Source organism: Macrobrachium rosenbergii, chromosome 52 (assembly GCF_040412425.1).
Source record: "Macrobrachium rosenbergii isolate ZJJX-2024 chromosome 52, ASM4041242v1, whole genome shotgun sequence".
NCBI classification, from domain to species: domain Eukaryota; kingdom Metazoa; phylum Arthropoda; class Malacostraca; order Decapoda; family Palaemonidae; genus Macrobrachium; species Macrobrachium rosenbergii.
Window position 1 is genome coordinate 11294500 of NC_089792.1, and position 22277 is coordinate 11316776.

Genomic DNA, 22277 nt, shown 5'->3' on the forward strand with positions numbered 1-22277 from the left:
CAGTAGTTTAAACCCATTCTAATTAGGATATTAAAATGATCCTTTAAAAAGATAATGCTAATTAGGATATTAAAATGATCTTTGAAAAATATAAAAAAAGTTCAATTCAAGCATTACACACCCAGACAAACAAAATTTTATACTGTATTATTCATGTTCATTACTTTTTTAGCTGTCAGAGATTTCTTCCTCAACCTCAGCAAGTAGAGAACTCTCCTGACCAATAATGATTACAAGCTTTTGCACAACTTGACTAGTCCTTGACTAATGTTCTCAAACAAATGCTCTTCACATATTTACTAGACTGGCTTGTGATCATCATGACAGAATTAACACAATAAAACAAAAGACAAGCTACAGTATATCCTTTATTGGAAAACTTAAACAAAATATTCCTTTCTTAGATATATAAACTCTGGTTATGAATTTACATCACAGTATATGCCAGAAATATCCTACAACATTTTAAAGTGTACAACCTTCAGTGGAAATATTACATGTACACTGAAAAACAGTTATGTACCATACCTTTCACTTGTCTCCAAAATATACATTTACAAATTACTTATGAGTAATCTGGAGTGCATCATTTTTTTTGTGTTTGACAAACACTAATCTGTGGCTCATGATTGTCATTTGGGATTTGTACTGCATGATCATCTTTAGGTTATCTGACAACTATACAAAATTTCCATTTTAGTATTCATGTCAAAACATAAAAGATAACAAAACCCCTAATTCATCTATGCATTACGGATTGTTTCAAATGAAATTTCAATTAATATCCCATGTTTTGTGTGACACACTAGGTATTGTTTACTAATAAAGACAGTGTAATAATAATCATATAACTGCCATCAATTGTTATACATAATTCTTTTCTGTCTGCTCTTTGACAACCATGAAAAATTATTACTATGACCTGTACTACAACTTCTACTACTATTACGGCAATACAATTTCACATGTAGGATTAAATAAATAAGATTTTTTCCAAGAGCCACGAAAAAAACCACCTCCAGATCTTTTGAATAAATGGTACATATATCACAAAGTTGAAGTTTGGATTGAACTACAATTCTCTATTTTGTATGGTTCCCTTTTATTTAAAAAAAATAGGAATTATTTCTGATTTATCCATGAACAGACATCAAGTACTCTTGTGCAGACATACAACCATCATAACTCTTCTTTTAGGCTTTTCTAAGTTTATTATTCCTCTTTTCTAATAAACAAAACTAATACCTGTAGTTACGAATCTGAGTTTTGGCTTTCACTAATGAAGCATTGATACAGCAACATAACACAACATGATCATGCAAAATAATACAATATGACCATTAAATATGCCAAAATTGTTTTAAAAACAGAATACAGTACATATTAACTTTCACAGTATAAGTAACAACTGATAAAAATAACGGGATATTTACTTAGAAAATCCAAGATGCATTGCCTTCCGTACATACTTAGGTCCTTCCCAGTAACCACTGTGAATGAAAATAAATTACAAAAAGCATTAGTCATTTTAATCACATTTTTCAGTGCCTTTGGGTAGACGAAGCATGTCCTCATTTATTTTCTGTTAGTGTCTCTTAATACTGTAGAATGAATAATGAAACCAAGGGAAAACTGATTTTTCCAGTCATAAAAATATTTAAATGCACTGTACTCTCTTTTCCATCATGAGGGGACTGTATATATTTTTAGTACTGAAAGGGTAAACACTGAATTCTTAAAATTTATATGATTTTCAAAAGTTTGTTACTATAGAAGACTGTCGTCTTTTTTCTCATCATTAACAAAGTAAAAAAGTAAGAATGGTATTATGGGTAAACTTTTGACCTTTGCTGTCTTATAAGAAGCTGTAAGATATGTCAAAAAGACAAACAGGTTTAGCAATTTGTAAACCCCAGAATTATGTAGCTGTTAAGAAAACTTACTGAAAAATATGATGCAACTATCAGTGACAAATATCCTACTCCAAAGCTTTAATCTCTAGTTTTTTTAGTTTTGAGAAACCAGAATTATGCTCAAGTCAATTATACTCCGGTGTTTGGAAAGAGGCTTCTGGGAGTACCAAAAATATTTAATAAATACCATTATTCATGAATCATAAATTTAATCTAAAACCAGCCATTAGACTTACTTTAGCATTCCCATCCAGTACATGTGTGGCATTATATCCTTCTTCATGTGGAACATAGACCTGCGTTCCTTTGCCTGATTAACAGGGAAGGTTTCCAAAGGATTTCCATTCATATCAAATTCAGCCAGTATACAAGTTGAATATCCTGTTAGCAGAACAATGACCAAATAAGGGATATAGGTAGTCAACAACTAAAATATAAGGTAGATAAATGAAATTTGTCATTCACATAATTTTAACAAATTCACTTTAGACAAATTCGATCATAAGTACTGTACAGTATAATTACTATCTAGTAATTTCCTTTCTTTTTTTCAGGAAGGCCTTGGAAAAATTTCTTTAAAATATAAATTTTAAGTAACATTTATCTTGAGCATTTAATCTCATGGTAGCTATGCAGTTTTTTTTTTATCCTACTCATCTATAGACACTCTTACAAAGTGGAACTACAGTGGGTGGATCTCGGTCTCAGGCAGCCACAACAATCAGTTCATTTGTAAACATTTCTCACTGCTTTCATTAAGTCCCTACACACTTTATCTAACATTTAATTTTTCAAGTATTTTTATTCACTTGACCTTTAATTCATTTTCCATTTTATTTATGTTTACTTCACTCATGTGATGAGGTGACTAGCTATTTTTTCATTAATTTTTTGAAGACTGAGGTGGATGGTTTTCTGTCAGTTTGGGTAGTAAGAACGTTAAGTATACTGAATTAGTTTTCTTGTTTGTAGAAGAGAAGAGCAACTAGGGCTGTTAGCTTCAAGTATAGTGTTTGGTTGGCACTTATTTCTATTTGTATATTTTGGTAATTTTTTCTTGGAAAGTTTTAAAAATTAGCAACAGACTAATCAGAATTTCTTGAAAGTTAATTTTCATTCAATTCATTGTTAACTTTGGGTTTTCCTTCTGATGAAAGATTATGCTGGCTAATACGGCTTAAATTTGCTCTTAGCAAGTTTCACAGTCTCTTACTATTCATTGTTATTCACCATTTGTATTTCTGCAAGGGACTGACGAACAAATATCTGTAATGGTAGTTTGTTAATTAAAGTACTGTACTGTACTTTTGTAGTAAACATCAACCATCACTGGGTATTATTGGGACCTGCAGGGTGCCGGATTATGATTTTCCCGGATTACAGACTAGTTATGTTACATTACACTTAACCCCACGGTTACCCACCTCATCCCACCTTTAAAATACCCTGTAAATCAGTACAAATTGGTTAATAAGGAAGAAAGAAACATTGAATGAAAATCAAGTGAAATTTTAATGAAGAATAGGCAAAATAAATGGTACAAGTAATTCTGTTGATTTACACAATGTTCATCACTGCCACTTCCAAGATGAGGAGCTTGAATTTGCAACTAAGCACATTTACATGTTAGGTAAAGAGCACAGGATTCCCATTTTCTTCATCTTGGATTTTTTTAATATATTCTATAGTATTCTCATTTATATTTTTACTGTATTTTCTCATTTTTTATTTTTACAAACCAAAAGATAACCACAATTGCATGCGTAGGGTACATACGAACGCACAAACTCAATCTCTGGCATCAGAGAACTTGCTACAGCCTGTTTTAGTTCATACATATGATTTTTTTTTATTTATATTTTATGCCATTCTCATCTATACATTTACCACATTTTATAATCCTTTATTTTTACAATCCAAAAGATAAACCTAATCGTGTGCATGTGTAGGTACTGTATGTACGAATGCACAACTCATTTGCTGGCATTGAAGAACTTGCTACAGCTTGTTTTGGTTTGTGTTGTCATGCTTAAGATTTTTAAATTTATTTTTTATTCTATTTTCATTTATATTTTTACTGTATTTTCTCATTTTTATTTTTACAACCCAAATGATAAACGCAATTGTGCCCCTAGAATAAGTATGAATGCACAAACTCATTTACTGGCATCAGAGAACTTGCTACAGCTAATTCTGTAGTGTTGTTACACTGTTGATTTTTTAATTTATATTTTACTGTATTTTCTCATTTTTATTTTTACCGAATTTTCTCTCAAAAGATAAACACTCAATTGATAAACGCCCATGTGCCTAGTGTACGCAGGAACGCAATCATGTGCCTAGTGTATGTAGGAATGCACACACTAATTCACTGGCATCAGTGAACTTGCTACAGCTGGTTTTTGGTTGGGTTGTTATGCTTATGATGTTTTTATTTATATTTTATGCTATTCTCATTTATATTTTTACTATATTCTCTCATTTTTATTTTTGCAGCCCAAAAAATAAAATACAATTGTGTGCCTAGCATACTGTACATAAATATGCACAAACTCATTTGCTGGCATCGAAGAACTTGATACAGCTTGTTTTGGTTCATGCTGTTACACTTATGATTTTTTAAATTTCTATTTTATGCTATTTTCATTTATGTTTTTACAGTATTTTCTAATTTTTTTTTCAAAACCCAAAAGGTAAATGCAATCATATGCATATGGTACATATGAATGCACATACTCACTCTCTGGCTTCAGAGAACTTGTTACAGCTTGTTTTGGTTCGTGTTATTATGTGAATGACTTTTTATTTATATTTTACACTATTCTCATTTATATTTTTGCTGTATTTTCTCACTTTTTATTTTTACAACCCAAAAGATAAACACAGTCCTGTAAGTAGGTCAAACACTTGTGCACAAACTCATTTGCTGGCATTAGAGAACTTCCTACAGCATTTGTTTTGTGTTGTTAACACTTAAATTTTATTATTTATATTTTATGCTATTCTCATCTATACTTTTACTGCATTTGCTCATTTTCTACAACCCAAAAGATAAACGCAATCGTGTGCATAGGTAATGTACATACACACACAAGTAGCGCCAACAAACAGTAGCGTCAGGTTGGTGTGGAACCCGGAAAATTTGAAATTGTGCTAACCAAAATTAGTCCCAGGATTAGTGATGGAACTGGATTAACAACTGCTCGATTAGTGATGGTCAACCTGTATATAATTCATGATATTCTGCTGGTATTCTTGCTCAGCACAAAAATTCTTCAGCAAAGGATCTGCATACCTGGTAAGCTTGCAATACCTATGTGTCAAGCACTGAAAGGACCTACATTATCAAAGTCAGGTTTGTTTCCCTGAACAACCCTGCTTTACCTTCCCTGTAGAGAGGTCAACAGCAGAGATTGTTATATAAAAGAAAGGTAATAGAGATGCCCTAAACCTCTGGGCATGTGGCTAAGTTTTTTAGCCCAATTGGATTAAAAAATGCTATGCCTATCAAATAAATGTTAATCCAACTGACAGTTTACAAGCAATGAACTACAGTATGATAATACTAGTACAGTAACAATAATAACAACAAAGAATAACAGCAGAAAATAAATATACAAAAATATACATAAATATTAATGATAACTTACCAGTAACTAATGGACATGATGTGTAGCCATCATAAGCTGAATCAGGAGTTTTGCCTTCCATTACCATACTTAGGTTTTTCCGCAAAACACCTATCTGCCCAGCTATAAAAATATAAAGTAATGACTAAAAGATTTAACAACATACCAAGATCAACAATGGGATTTACCAGTATATTATTTGTAGAGTTTAAGTACCATTATAATAAACAGCTTGAGTTACAAATATTTTATGTACAATTAATTTATCAAACAAGTCTTGTATATACAATGCAAAATGTTTGTATAATACATCTGTTATCTGTCAAAGATAATAAAATAAAATGAAGCATAAATGGGGTGTTAATGATTTTGCTACTCTAAATTTTAGGCTATAGGACATCTCAGGAACTAAGTACCTAAAAATATAGGAAATTTTTGTGACAATTTGTACATCATCAGCAGCAATTTGGACTGTAATGTAAATGTTACTGGCACTCAGCAAAATGTTACTTACTACTTTATTTCATCACAGAAATTACATTCTATCCCACCATAACAATTAAAACTAATTATCTAATGAAGAGCTAAACATCTTTAAACAGTATTAGGGTTTCGCCTTAATTTCATCCTTCTTAAATTCATTGCACAAGACTATTTATACTAGACTGGAGTCATTAGTCATAGATGTTTTTCTTATATTTACTGGAGGAGAAAAATTTTACCTACAGCTACCACACCTGTGTAGAACAAATTTTTAAGAGTTTTTTCTATTATTTACTGAAGGGGGAAGCATTCTGCAAAACTTGGAGGGATTAAGCAAAACTGAAATATTGTACAGTTTTTGCTGGAGAAATGCAGGATTAGAGATTTCATTCACTGTCCATGATTTGTTTAAAACCATAAATACCTTGGTCAACCACCCAATCACAGTACCATTGCTGTAATGCAAGTTCTTGCTTGAAATTATCTTTGTTTCCTCATTCTTCACCCTTTTAAATGCCTTCATACAGCCTCAACAGTTACTTCAACAAGCATTCTCGTAGGTCCCAGCACTTGGCCCAAATTGTATACTATTCCATTCCAGAAGCTTTCTCAAATTTACATCTAACCCCATCCACTCAAGAATATGATCTTTAAGATTTACTTCACTCCTATCCTTTACATTCAAAAACTCTTCAAAATCTTCAATAACACAGGACTGAATTCTCTTCAGACAACATCTTTCCACTTGTAGCTTCTATTAAAAGATCAATTTATTCATGAGCCTTCTGGATTCACTTCACTCCAGACTCCCTACGGTATTTGCTCACATTCAACCACTGTTTTCTTTACTTCACTTGTTTTCCTTTTAACAGTTCTAACATTCAAGACTTACCTACTGCTGCTGCTGTTTTGGAAGTTGGAATATTAGTACAATCACCAATGCCAAAAATATTTGGAAAACTTTCATGTTGCAGCGTCTCTTTGTTGACTTTAAGGTAACCTGTACCATCAACAAGGGCTGAACATTTCCGCAAAACATCTGGAGAACTCATTGGTGGAGTGACATGAAGCATTTCATACTGAAAGAAACATGTTTTAAAAATAAAACTGCAGAAAGAGAAACTACAGTAAAAAGACTGCTGAGCATGAACATACTCTCCCAGTAAATATGCATAATTTTAGTTCTGATTTTTTCATACCTGCTTGACTGTTCCATATAATATACTAAACTGAGCTGTATTTGTACTGTAATTTTTGCCAGAATAAGGTTTCAAGGAAGGCTTATAAAAAAAATGAACTGATAACCAAAAGTGACCTTTCCTTTATGTAGTTTTTAAGAGTCAAAGACTACCAACCAAACAGTCCCTAAAAATATACATAGCAGGTCAAGGATGAAAGTTAAAACAAATTTCTGCATTTGGTTCATGCTACTTTCATCATGTTATGTATGTTATACAAAATAAATGCCTGCTCATATAATAGAAAAAAAAGATAATTAAAAGTCTTGAAGTCATGAAACTACAGTCACAACACTCATGAGTAAATATCTTTTTTGCAATGGTGTGTTATTAATATTATTTTGAAAATTTTAATTTCAAAAACTCAAGACTGGATTTTTTAAGGATGCAAGGGTTTTCAAATGTTAATATTTATCTTGGCTTTCTATGACAAAACATATAAAAATTTACATATTTAAATATCCAAGTGACATAATTTCAGGATTATTTCATAAAAGAAAAAAGTTAAAGCCTAAGAATGGGATTTGGAGCTCCCAATGTACAGTAATTTCCTTTAGAACTCCATAGCATTTCTGTACAAAAGATCCAAACTAGTCATCAGCAGGAAGACTGTACACCCCCTACCCCACAGTACCCTAAAGGGACCCAAACTCTTTGCCTAAGAGATACAGCAGGCCCATGTGTTATACACACACCATCTACAGAAGGTAGTTTCATTGTGCAAGTGTCCTGTGGATCCTCTTGTATGTCTCATACAACCATCCCATTTTATGGCCCTAGTTTTATAAACAACTCTACACTCTCTCCTTTTGTTTGTTTGGGCAGAGCTCACTATTCCAGTATGTGTAGATGCTATTCCAGTATGTGTGAATAAACCATTTTCCATTTTTTCATAATAGTCATCATTCCTTTCAGCCCTTTTACACTTAAATGCTTCAGTAACCGACAAAAAATTATTTCTTAAAGTAACAGGTGCTTTGCAGTCAGCATTGTTAGTCAGGTGCAATTATGTGCAAATACTATGTAGTCTTCACTAATGCAGTGAAATATAATTGTTAAATTACTAATTACTTTTTAGCATCAAAGTGTTTTTTTCAAGATTTTTGTATATTTTTATATACTAGTCTTTATTTATACCTTTATGTCCTATCTCATCAGATATCCTCACTTCCTTTGTAAAAGTTGTTGCAGCCAGGTATATTTGCCACTCCTCATCTATGAGATGTTGTTTTGCTTTGGACAAAGGACAACAGAAGAGTGCTAGTGCTGATATGCCTTCTGCCTCTGACTCTCCTGTCTCCAGGCAGCTCACAGTGTCTCTTCACTGTTGCTGGGGGGGTAAAGGAGTAACTGTCACTGGATGATGTCCCAGTCCAGTTTATTGTAATTTCCTTGCTCCTTGACTACTCAGCCCAAATCTCCTTCCATGTCTACAGTCTGGCCCACTCATGATGACATGCCCACTGCCTGTTGTGTCCACTCCTCTCTTGCCTTGCTCACTGATCCAACTGCTTGCCCATCACTACCAGTGTCTATACCTGTGTGACTGACTCCCACCCTGCCCATTGACTGACTTACCTAAAGTACATGCCTGTTGCTTTGCCCATGGTCTCTTCAGTGGACATGTCCTGCAGCCAGCAAATACACATACACAGCATGGCTCACAGAAACTATTTTCAACTATTAGGATGCAATTGAGGCAGTCAACAGATGTGGTTAACACTGCCATGTGTCCTTTAATGACAACTGTTCTCATGAATGTTACTCCAGCAGTTACTCATACACCAGTGTTAAAAAAAGACATTGTGACTGCTCTTCAAGACATCAAGAGGCATTCTTATGCCTCCAAGCCGACCACCATGACCTCATGGTCCTAAAGGACAATGAATGCCTTCTCATGACTTCTCAACTCCAGCAGTCACCATGCAAGCTCCAGTTCATCTTCTCAGAGTATGTTTCTTCAGGTATGAAAATGAACAAGCCATAACTCCTATAGAATAAGACTATGACCAGCAGTGCTCTAAATCATCAACTAGCTTCAACTAGTCATGCTTATGACCAATTCTATGGGTGAGTGGTCAAGATCATGGAGACAGTGACCATATCAAGATCTCTGATTGACCACTCTTTTGTTTGCATATACTAGCAATGATAAAAAAAATTTTGAGATTTACAATTCTTGTGCTAAGAACAGCAACAAAGGCCTGTTGCCTGATGCAGTTCTGGAGATTTCCTGCAAGAAGTCTAGCATCAGTAGTTAGCCACATTCTGTAGGGGAGTGTAACTCTTCTGCCAACTCAATTCTCCTTCACTGAGGATCACTTTCCAAGGGCCAGACATCAACCAGCTCTCTCCTGAAAGGATGGACTACTTTGACAAAGTAGATTCCTGCACATTCTGCCTCTCCCTTATTGTTTTTGTCTCATGATGTCTCCTTACCAACAGTTACAAATCCCTCCAAGAGAAAAAGAGGAGACAGTAGTCATCACTGGAAATTGGTTTGTCTTCTAAGAACCTGGAGAGGAAGCCATCTGATTTCAGCCCTTTATTCCAAGGAACCCTTTGGTCTCAAAAGACACTGGCCAAGCCAAAGATTCCCTTGATTTTCTGTTGAGACAACATGATTTGACTCTCAGGGTTGAGCATGTAGATTTGACCTTAAAGAATGAGGCTTCCTTTTGGAGGTATTGGATTAGGTTGAGATTGTCCATTTAGAAAAACCTCAAAAACCCAAAAAGGAAGCCTTTGCAGCTGACTAGGCAGTGATTAACAAAGATACCCAACAAACCATGTTTTTGACCTGGCCATGGCCAATACTGTATTGGACATTGTTGTGGACACCAAATGTTGATAGACCAGGGATCTACCTGCTTTTCCAATAAATGGGTGTTCATCAGTCTCATTTCCTGTCATCACAAATGGAAGTAATTGCACTGAATGGTCGTGCTATGTTCTCTCCATTCTGTTATCTTCAGTCCAACAAAGATATGACTAAGCAGTTTCTCCAAAAGTTCCTTACCATGTCCAACAACCAGAAATGGGTACAAGGAACAATTAGAGCTTGCTACCTTTTGTGGGGACCAGGACGGAGAAAGTCACTAAGGCTAAGAGGATTATGCTTCCATCCAGCAGCACTTCCAATCTGCACATTTGCAGAGTGGTATATCTGCTTACAAACATGCTCACAAAGATTATAAATATACTAAGAACATCAAATTTTCCCAATTCTGCCAATGAAATATATATTTTACTGTCTGTTTTACTTATTGTTTTCAAGAGAGTGTTAATGTTCTTTTAGTTTTCAAATTTATAATACTATATTGTTCTTGCTTCAATAGAATATTAAAAGTTTTATTGACCTATTCTGTATTCACACAGACTAGGAAAGGTTGGGCTAGGATTTTGGAGTAACATAACACAAGCTAGAATATTTACTAATCATTGGAACTTGGCAAAAATTTACACCCACCTCAGATTAGTGCAATATGATTGAGAGGATTACTATGTGTATGATTAATGGGCTAGTATGGAAAAATTGTTTTGTATTATCAAAACAGTTTTCATCAGCAAAATATAACTTGTGTTCCTTTTGAGACTTGCAAAAATTTTACTCCTGCTTGGATTTAGATTTTTGGAGGGTGGGAGTTCTCTAAGCCTGAACATAAACACCATGGTAATTTCTTGATTTTACTTAAATGTAATTTCCACAAAGCTATAGCAACTAAATATAAGAAATTTTAGCAACTAAATATAAGAAATTTCCAAAAACTATAAAATTTCTTCATGTAAGAAACTCTTCAATCGTTGTCCATTTCAAAATAACGATTAAATATAAAACTTACCTTGACATTTGATAACTCTTCTGGCTTATCTAAATTCTGGAAAACTGCCTCCTTTGAGTCTGGCTTTACTTCAATGAGATTATGACGAAGGTTCACCGTGATATTCCTCTCCTTTACAACCTAAATAAATAAATGAGAAAATTCTATTAACATTTTCTATGATGATTTCATCCAGCCAAAGCACACTTTTCCTGTCAAAAAAGACATTACATCTATTTCAAAAACACTTTTAATAAAAAAAAGCAAGTAAAGAATAGTATTGCAATTTATTTGTGCTAAAAAAAGCACAATTCTTTAAACTTCCCTGAAAATACTTTCTCCTCCAACCAGATTGTATGATGATTTCTCTTTACAGACTTTTAGGCATGAAATTAATCCACTCCCCTTCTTTATAGTATTTTCTACCTGAATTCTATGGTCTGGGGTTTCCCCTATCTCATTTCTCCATCATTTTCAATGGGTCCTTACTGCATTTCTTTCCTGCTACTGCCACATCTACTTACAAAATGTCCAAATTATTTAAAACTTTGAGATCTCAGCCTATTTTCCAGATTCTGGACACCACATCTCTCAACCTCCTCTTCTGTTATGAAGATCTTCCAGCCCTTCTCTTTGCAAGTGCTCATTTTTCTGCTGCTTGATGTTTTGAGTGGCATCTCCTCAATCTTTTAAACATTTCTATGACCACCTTTCACTACAAAAAAAAAAAAAAAGGTCTTCTACATGCAACAGAAGCCAGGGACCCCCTTTCTGCCTTTCCTTGTAGATTTCGCCAATGTTATGATAAAAAATTTATCTGAAATTCTACTAATATACCAGATGTATTCATTTATGATCTTGAGTAACTTGAGTAGCTTAATTCTTCCAGTTACCCTTTGCCTTCTTGGTACACTATCAAATGCATTCTCAGGATCCACAAATATAGTATACAATAGTACATTTTTTTACATGGCATTTCTCCTGTCATTATTTCGTTACAAAGATTGCCCGAGACTCATAAATCATTCTTCTATGCTCTTCACCAAGTGCATCCTCTTTTTCCTTTGTATATCATTGTTGCACGGCAATCTCTCTTAATGTGATCACTATCTAAAATATCCCAATAGATTTGGCTACTCCTACTGATACATACATCATTACTTCTTTATTATTTCTTATCAATAAAGTTGCACTAGCTATCACACAACAATTAAAATTAAAATAATTCCCTGGAAGGATGCAAAGTGTACAGGGATTTTAAAATAACCCCTCAACTAAATAAACTACTTAAAAGAATATGTGATGATTATGTGACAAATAATGCAATCACATAAAAAATTAAATTACTGTACTGTACTGTAATTAAAATATTGCATGTAACTCATGAAACCCCCAGAAAAGAAAAAATGAACACAGATATTGATGGCAGTAGCATTTACTACTCCACTGATATTCTTATCTATGAGATTAAGCAACTTGGGGCTGGTAAAATTTTTAATGGATAATCACCAATAAATGTAAAGCAATACAGTAATACTGTACATTTACTACATCACTGGTTTCTCAATCTTGGGCTGGTGATCACAAACATGCCAAACTGTTCATTATGTAGACAGATTCTGAGACCTCATTGTGGGAGAATGGATAAAATCATCTTTCTTTACTTCAGCTCTGAATAGAAGTACTGTACCCATAAATTATAGTACAGTGTTTTGATTTTAAATCTATTTGACTGTGGTATGAACATTTCCTAGTGACTGGATGGTGCATGCCTTACACTGCACAGTAAATAATACAGTACAGTACTGAAGGCTTTTTGTAATAACCTTTCAATCTATAACTACTGTAAAAGTTTATTTCCTTTTACTTTGTATCCATACCTTATGGCCTCTATCACCAAACAGTCTACTTCTTCATTAAACAATTTCATAATAATAATACTAATAAAGAAACCTTAGCAGAAACAAGAGCAGAAAGGAATGAAAATAAAAACAGCCACAAAATCGTACACTTACAATATGGTAAGCTTTGCAACTTACAGACATTTCTTATATTGAATACATGGCTTTAACAATGCACAACTCTGACAGTAGGGCAGTTCCACTGAAACTTTGTATGATTGCAGTTAATTACTTACATATTGGGCTCTACAAGTGAGACACTATCAAATGGTATCTATGAGAAGGAAACCATGTCACTGTTAAAAGTAAACCAAATTTAAGAACTTTAGTTGAGTTAACTCCATTTCTTACCTCCCACAAAGCATCTGCATATTTTTTTATACCAAATAAAACTGGAAGTGACGTGTAATAAACAATGTTCGCCTTGTCCCGTTTCCCATGCTGCAATGGAATAAAATTCCTAAGTAAATACATCTTTATTTCTAAGGATATTACACTAATTCTAAGTAACTTTATTTTTCCTAAGTACTCATTGCTTTAAGAGTTGGTCAATTAGGTACACTTAATACCAATTATCATTTTGCATGATGGCATAATTCAAATACAGTACATACTGTACTTCTATTATTTTCCATAAATTTCATGAACATGCCTTGTAGTATAGTTCAACTTTGATAAATATATCCAATATTGTTAATAAAATTATAACTATAACAGTTCCCTACAGATTACTCTAAAAAAAATCCAAAAGCATTCCATATTTTGTCATGAGATCAAACACTTATAACATCTTACCTTTCTGAAATATTCTTCTGATATGTACATAATTTTCTGGGGTGCCCCAGCACATTTAATGGGTGTATTCGGGAAGGTGAACAATGCATTACCTTCTTTGAAGTTTTTCAAACTCTTGAATGTTCTTTTCACAAATATAGGAGAGTAATTGGAGCAAACTCCTGGTGTCTCCAATGCATCCGTTAAACCCTTGATCTGAAATAAAGTCAATATAAAGTGGAACTCTAATTTCACTGGACAGCTTTAAATACTATACCAGTACTAAGTTTCAATTCAAACATGCATTTTAACTTCAAAGATTTCAAATTTTACTCAATTATTCTAGTAAAATTGACAAATGAAAAATAATAAGCTGTCATTATTGCTTTTGATTAATTAAATTTACGTCTTCTGAATATGGACTATTGTCTTACTACCTGCTAGTATTTTGTAACTCAAAGAACATTCTGATTATGAATTAAAACTGGCAATAGCTGTGCTTCCAAGGAGGTAACGAGTACTCCTTTACTCCCAAATTTCAAGCCATGTTCTCAAATAAAATTCTATGTATCTTAACAAATACTCAACCATGGCCTTACTACAAATGGTTATTTCATACCACACACACACTCTGTAACCATTGCACTTTAAAGCTTTTTAAACTGGTTATCAAAATCTTAAATCCTACCACACACAAACCATTCATTGCACATGAAAGCTTTTTAAACTGGTTATCCCAATCCTAATTCCAACCACACTAACTGTTCTGCTCAAATAAACAATCTCAACTGTTTACTTGAGCAGAACTGCTACAGTGTGTGGTTGGAGTTAGGATTTTGATAACCAGTTTAACAAACTTCATAGTGCATGAAGTAACCATTTGTGACAAGCCAAATGAATGTAAAATGAGTGAAAAGATTATAAACCAGCTAATGATTACAGAATGATTAATGGCTGCCACTCCTATGACCACTAAAAAAATGTGTTACGAATAACATCTCTGGGGTATGAGGATGATTGGAGTGGCATCTTAGGCAAACTGTATACCTAACCTGATACACAGTTGATTCGAACTTGAACAGAGATGATGTAACTATAACCAAAGCAACAAGATCATTTTTCTGAGAGTTCTTTTAATGGCTTCTTTGAGCCTTAAGTATATTGTATCCTTAAGCAAGAGCAATGTAGTGAATAGAGTGAGAAATCAGGTTGGCAGAAGGGGCTATGGGCTTTATAGGAATGGATATGCCTTCCATGAATTCAAATGAATACAAGAGCATTTCTCTCTTTATCCAACACAGTCTAGAAAGGAAAGGATGGACAATAGTTTCAAGTCTAGCTGCTGAGATCTTCACCAAAAAAATAAAGCTGTGCCATGTCAGGTACTGTAGTTTTATCATCATTTTGAATTAGTTGAAAAAGACCAACACAGTAACATTTCTAGACTAACAGGGCTCATCTAAAATATTTGTTCTTAAATGAGGGGTGAAAACTGAAGCAAGTTCAAGTTAAAGAAACTGGATAGTTAAGTGAGTAAAGGTCAATGTATGGTATGTCTGAACTTGACTGATAATGTAAATATTTGTACAGTACTGTAAATGGTTTGTGTGGCAATTGCTAAGACCACTTGATGTACAAAAGGTACAATCATGACATGAGGCAATGGAGAACCAGTAATAGGTTCCATTGTAGATTTGAGACACATATGACTCAACCTGAGGTTAATGAAGCAAAGCACAAGCAAGAGAAGAGAGGGGTTTGTGTACACTCTCAATATACCCAAATATAATTGAAAATAATTCAACTGTATACCAAATCCTCTTCTAAATTTTTAACCTATTTTGCAGCCAACATATCTCATGACTGTAATGTAGAACACATTTTATTATACATGAATCAACAAACACTACCTTGTAATTTAACACTAAAACATAGTACAGTACATACCTGGTCATAATTCACCTGTATACCAAGAGCAACTACAAGATATTCATAATTTATCTCCTGGCCTTCATTTGTTATTACTTTGTTGTTGTGAGGATCAAAACCTACAACCTTTTGTTTAATCCAGTCTGCTTTTCTTGGTAAAACCTGTAAAGAAAATTATAGCAATTAGTATCATAAATATTTACAAACTGGTACTGTGTGGATCCAAAGATTAATTGGAGAGTAGAGAAAGACATTTAAGCAAAAACAAATGTTAAAAGTACAAGAAAAGAATACTATAGCTGCATTCCTAAATCTAAACATGTCCTCTTTACTATACAGTACAGTATAGTTTCCTCTGAAACATATTCAGTTACATCATCACATGGACAGTGCTGGGAGAAATAACCACTTTGACTCCATACTGGTCAAAATAATTCAAAGTTTTATCACATATGAATTACTATTTTCTTTCATAATTCCACAATGGTAATATGTAAGTTTCAAAGGGCTGCTAGTATAATACCAACCTGTATTTTCTTGGCACAACTAACTAAAAGAGCAGGTTGAATACTTTTATTATATAATTTCTGACAAAGGCCTGCCAACAATAACAAGAAAAACTGATACTGTACTTGTAGTGCTAGCCCCGTCATGAATGCCTAAAGCAAGGAAAGTTCTGGTTACTTCTGGTGTCTTCATACCCAGCTTGGAACTTGTGTCAATACCCAGAACAAAGATTTTAGTACTGTATATCTACAAAAGTGTTCTTGTTTCAGGATATGTCTCACCACAGTTATGATAGTGACAGATAATGATTCACCTGCAGTTGTGGAGCCACTGCACACTTGACCTAACTGTCACAACAACATCATTTCACTGTCACATGGAAAAAAAAAAGAAAACTTACATTATTCTCTGGCTTGCTAATGTCCTCCAGTCTTTATGCAGGGATAGCTGCTTCATACAAAAATGAAAGACAGAACTTGCTTAAAAAAAAAATAAAAGAAAGCTTACCTCTCATTGCTTTTGTAGGCTCTCCCGAACCTTAAGTGTCAAAATGGATCACTGCAGTAAATAAAATATAGAAAACTTGCCTCACTCATTGGCTTGCCCGAGTCTTCCAGGGTCTTCATACCACCCCCCACAAGAGTCCACATTGGTTGATAATAATGCATCTGCAACAGAACATCATCATTATTTCATCATTATTGATTTAAAACTTAATTAAAAAAAAAAACAGTAACTGTTCAGTGCTTGCATACAATCCACCCTCTACTAATTACGGCTGGTAATACAAGTACTGTAGTACTTGTTCACTATTAATGGATGAAACTTTTCATGTTTCACGACAGCATAACTGCCAAAGAGCATGCAACGTTTTGAGTAATACCCCAAAGATCAATAGCACATCACCTGTCATGAATCCAATGACAAGTTATATCCATAAATTAGTAAGTAAAATGTAAAGATAACATGAAAGTTAACAAGCACCCATTAATAATAAATATTCTTAAGGTAGCATGAGGTTCACTTTACTTACATTTGCAGGATCGATAACGGCAACTTGCCCCTTGCCGAGCTTCGATGAAAATTTTGCGGCCGTTGCACAGCCACCTGCACCACCACCCACGACCACTAATTTGTAGCTTTTGGAAGAAAGAGGAAATTTCAGCTAGACCACACAGACAGCTACAGGCAGACTAAATGGAGTTTATTTCTTTACAGCTAACCCTGAACTACTTTCACTTCATCCCATATGCTAGCAATAGTAAATGTAAATAATATATTGGCAACATTCCTCTAACCTTTTATGATTGGCACACGTTGTGGATAAGGCAGCCTTCTGTAGTGATTCTCTCAAGCCATGAGCAGTTAGAAGGCGAACTCCTCGCTGAGATATCATCTTGTTCTCTGCAATAAAAACAAATAAAAACAATTATTATGAGAGCTTCTAGAAATTATGATAATTACACTAATACATTTATAGGTATTTACTATAAGGGACAATCCAACTGGTCTTGCCAGATGGGGCCACCTTGCTGCAACTTGCAAGTTTTATCCTTTACATTCCTATGCAAAATTTTGGACCCATATACCTTTAACCTGATCCCCTGGAGCCATGGTTTGAACAAGCTTAAATCTACAGTACTGTACCCAAGTAACCTTTCACATTAAAGTTACTGTATTTGTTACCCAGCAGTTCCAGAGAATAAGATTCTTGAGAGATATCATTTTCCCCATTATTTCTTGATTACCTCCCCTAGGTAAAGGGCATGGCCCTCATCATCTAAATCTTGAATCCCCTTTACCAAAAGATGCTTTGTGCCAGGCCTGGCTTAAACTTTCCCAGTGGTTCTGGAGAAGTCGTCAAAAATGCAAAAAGTTTATGCAAGCCAGGCAGACAGACACTGGGCAAACTTTGATCATCAAAGTTCAGAAGAGTTTATGAAAATGTTGGATGTTAGTTTTTGGATGGGGCACTACAGTGACATAGGTGGCACTTATTGTGCACCAGTTTTAAAGATGTCGACTCAAAATAATTATTTGTTGCTCAAAACCAAATTCTGGACTATAAAATGAGAAGAGATTTATAAACAACAAGTCTGGCCAGAAACAAAAGTGTTTTAAACAAAGCCGTAATTTGCTTAGAATCAAAGTTTATCTCTACCTCAGAATATATGGCATATTAGCAAAATGCAATAAGATAGCCAGAAAAAGAAAATCTCTACAGCTCGATCTCAGCTACAAACTTGATCGAATACTTACGACCAAACAGTTTGATAACGAACAGTACCGACTGCACATTAAATTAAAAGAGTTTTCTAAAAATTAAAGAATTTTTTAATTAAGCTTTTTAACATTTAAGAAGAATGATTTACATAGCACCTAATAATGCCAATCTTCTTCTTTTCTTTTAACATTTTTATTCCCATTTTTGTATGGGGTAGAAAGGACTTTTGATTTGGCTTTGGGTAGACCTGTGGTCTCGATCGGCTGCCCTGCCTGACATCGTTAGACCCCGGTAAGTATGTGTCATGTATCATACCCGACCCAACGCCCTTTCTTCCCAGCAGCGAGAAGTTATTGCGCGGGTATGGCGAGAGTTCGAGACGTGTGACATGTTTATGTTTTTAGAAGGTGTTGTAGTGGCTTTGTTTTGTGTGTATTTAGTCTGTAACATCCATTTGCTTTTTAAGAAAATCCGTTGATTATATATATAATCCTGGGATGTCTACACGGATAGCAAAGTGTCTATCTATTCACGGTAGGGTTCAAAACCTGGCATAGGCTACAAACAGCGAGAATTCTAGTTTAATCTGAGAGAACTAAACATTTTCTCCGACAAAGGAAATAAAAAGAAAGAAATTTTTAGTGCAGCATTTGCCAATATCAAATCCCCCCTCCTATTTCTATTCCTAATTCAGGAAATCGACGAGACTTCTGAAGCAACTTGCTAACAAGCTGAGATCATACCGGCAACTTGTTATTGGGACTGAAATGCTTTTCAACTGTTTAGATAATGGGAAACCAGATCCGATATTGTAATGCCTTGTAAGCTTCAACGGAGAGAGAGAGAGAGAGAGAGAGAGAGAGTCAGGGTGGGGCACGATTGCTCGTATCAAGAAGCGACCTAACACTGACATTGACGTCACTATACCCTAAACTCGATCGAAGCTACCCGACTGCGCCCAAATATGTCCTTCGCTCTGTCATTCCTGAGCTTGCATGTAAATCATCACGTATGATCTTATTTGTTATGTTGATATCACCACTACTGCATTTCTAAAAGAATCTTTCATTCCTTTAGCATTACACAGCGCAAATGGACGAGTTAGATTTAAGACTAAGATGTCTAAAATAAAAATGCTGCTGTTTTTCAAGCACATGCAACAATCGTTACAAAGAACTTACGCAATGGGAATAAGTTTCTGTATATTGCTTTTAAACGAAATTATACAAACATATACATACAGTTTTCAAGTGTTATGCAATATCAGAAAAGGGTACAGGGCTGCAAACCACATGCCCTGGCCAACTGGTATATTCAACACCACACAATCAGCAAGCGCGCCATTATTTTCCTTTTCCGGAAACCGATAGTTACAGTTTTTTTCCGGCACCCACAGGAGTGAAAGCATGGTTGCTGGTGTCCTCAGGATTTGAGAATCATCATCCATATAAGGGGATTTCCTCCCATCATGGGGTCTACACCCATTCACTAGGCGCTCCTCTGCTCGAGGAATATTATATCTATCGTAAACCACTGACAGATAAATAGGGAGGGCTGGAGCCAGGAAGGGCATCTGTCCGTAAAGTGTCTGCCTAAACCAATTATGAAATAAGCCATCCAAGATAGAAACAACTGGAGAAGGCTCACTGAAAACAGCGACCCCAATTACGGATTAAGCGCAGATGATGCTGATTGTTAATCACTGGTAATTCATAGGGCAACAATGCCCATCTACTGCTGACTATTACTACAGTAGCAGTTTTCCAGAACCTAAACTGACTTAAGTACATGGTTGCCATCAGTCTCACAGGACAGGTTGATGCCACTTAAGGGGTATTTCCATCTCCCAGGCGTTCACAACCCTGCACTAGGCGCTCTTCTGCCCTAAAAGATGGTATATTGGAATCCAGATACATTTTTGTCCTTTCTAGAATATCACTTTCAGCTTTCATGGCAGCACTTGAATTTGAAATGTTATATAAATCCTGAATCATATTCTAAAACTGTTTCAGTACTAGATATTTGTTTAATGTGTCCAGCAAACAAAAGACTGATTTCAGCAAAACTGCACAACAATTGCATCCTTTTAACCTTGGCATTTTCTTATCCAAACAAAAGTTTGGCGAATTCTAACAGCAGCAGCGAAAATGTTTACTGTATATTACCTTCGACTGACTCGCAACTATTTGCTGTCTTCTTTTACTTTGCTTATTTTCTACACCTCTTCTTCCACCATCTTCATTTAACGTCCTTTATAACTTCAATTACCGTCTTACGAAATATATTTTTTTTTATCTAGAATTCATCCTCATAAAGAAACGAAATCATTTTATAATCCATGCTGAGCGACGAACTTGCTGAAATATTGATTTCACGCACGTAACTTTTACGTAACGAAAATAATGGTGTTTCTATGCATACAGTATTTTTTTTTATAAAACCGGATGGGCCGATGTCAAGATCAATGACAATTGACTCAAGATACCAACATCTGTTGTCACTATTCATCAGGAGTTACGAGCCACTGGATTCTGATTATGCGACGGAACAGGCATCTAAATATATTAATCCAGGAATTGCAAACTAACAATAACAGTCTTTTCTGCCTCAAGACAAAATGTCATCGTAATCAATTCTCCAAAAATGATAAAACTGAATAAAACCTTACAGGAAGGAGGGGGGGGGATAAGGGACGCATTAATCATGGCATTGGATCTTGAGGTACTTATCAGGTTGCACTGATTGCCAGTGATAAATACTTATTGTGACTGTTCAAAAACAACAAGTGTCAGTCACTTAGAGATAAGTAGTCTTTATTGAACACTTGAATGTTCTCTCTGCCTCTCACACACACACAAGCTCTACTGATTACAATACAACGTATATTCAAGAGGAATCCACAACCACACGTAGTGTTTCTCATATGCTAAACTGAACTGATGTATGAAGTAACTCTGCAACAGTCATTTGCAGCAACCGAGTGAATCTGCAAAGATGTATGATTATGGTCTTGTCTTGGACTTCCCTTCGGCAATCTGTGGTGATGCTGCTTAAATCTAATAACTTCTTAACCTGTTTAAAATGCATATATTTTCCCTAACACGCTTGCATAGTCTAAGTGAACATCTTTTGAATTTCTGTTCGTACAAAACATTCTCTCTCAGTTTTGCACAGTTATTCACTTTATAAAAATAAAGTTCCGTTTCCAAAAACCTACTTTTCACAATATAACATTTTATCGTTGTAAGCATTTAGTTTTTATGGTATCCTCGACGCGGAATTGTTTTTATTTAGGAATCCCATTCGATACTTCTAAAGGCAATCAGCACTGAATCACTTCAGGATTTGCTTATTAGGCAACCCTTTCAGGATAAGGGGTTGCCAATTAGGATGACCATTATTAGAGACAGTTTGTCTGGCCCAGAGTACCATGATGCAGCAATTTATCCTACCAGGACACGCCTGAAAATGAAACCAGGAATACAAGATTTTACTGATTTTCCTAAAAGTGAAACAGTTTCCTGTTTTTTCACCAAATGTGGATGTAATTTTGTGACACACACACACACAATATCTATCTATCTATCTGTACACACATAATATAGATAGGTATATATATATATATATATATATATATATAGATAATAAGTAATAAAAAGTGATCAAATAAATAAATATATATATATAATAAATTATATATATATATATATATATATATATATGTGTGTAATGTGTACACAGTGTACAAAAATTGATTGATGTGTGTGTGTATATATATATATATATATATATATATATATATATATATATATATATATATATATATATATATATATATATATATATATATATATATAC

General features: G+C 34.5%; 1 protein-coding gene across 1 annotated transcript in view; it reads right to left on the reverse strand.

Moving 5' to 3' along the window:
- Nucleotides 1-352: 352 nt before the first annotated feature.
- Nucleotides 353-22277, reverse strand: part of LOC136833684 (sulfide:quinone oxidoreductase, mitochondrial-like) — a 40380-nt gene continuing 18455 nt past the window's right edge. The window contains exons 2-12 of the mRNA XM_067095873.1: nucleotides 17494-17599; nucleotides 17229-17334; nucleotides 16783-16863; nucleotides 15707-15850; nucleotides 13781-13975; nucleotides 13337-13426; nucleotides 11106-11225; nucleotides 6918-7104; nucleotides 5564-5665; nucleotides 2150-2294; nucleotides 353-1490 (exon numbers count right to left, since the gene is read on the reverse strand). Of these exons, the coding sequence (XP_066951974.1) occupies nucleotides 1430-1490; nucleotides 2150-2294; nucleotides 5564-5665; nucleotides 6918-7104; nucleotides 11106-11225; nucleotides 13337-13426; nucleotides 13781-13975; nucleotides 15707-15850; nucleotides 16783-16863; nucleotides 17229-17334; nucleotides 17494-17591 (1329 nt within the window). The 5' untranslated portion in view covers nucleotides 17592-17599 and the 3' untranslated portion in view covers nucleotides 353-1429. The remainder of the gene's footprint in view (nucleotides 1491-2149; nucleotides 2295-5563; nucleotides 5666-6917; nucleotides 7105-11105; nucleotides 11226-13336; nucleotides 13427-13780; nucleotides 13976-15706; nucleotides 15851-16782; nucleotides 16864-17228; nucleotides 17335-17493; nucleotides 17600-22277) is intronic.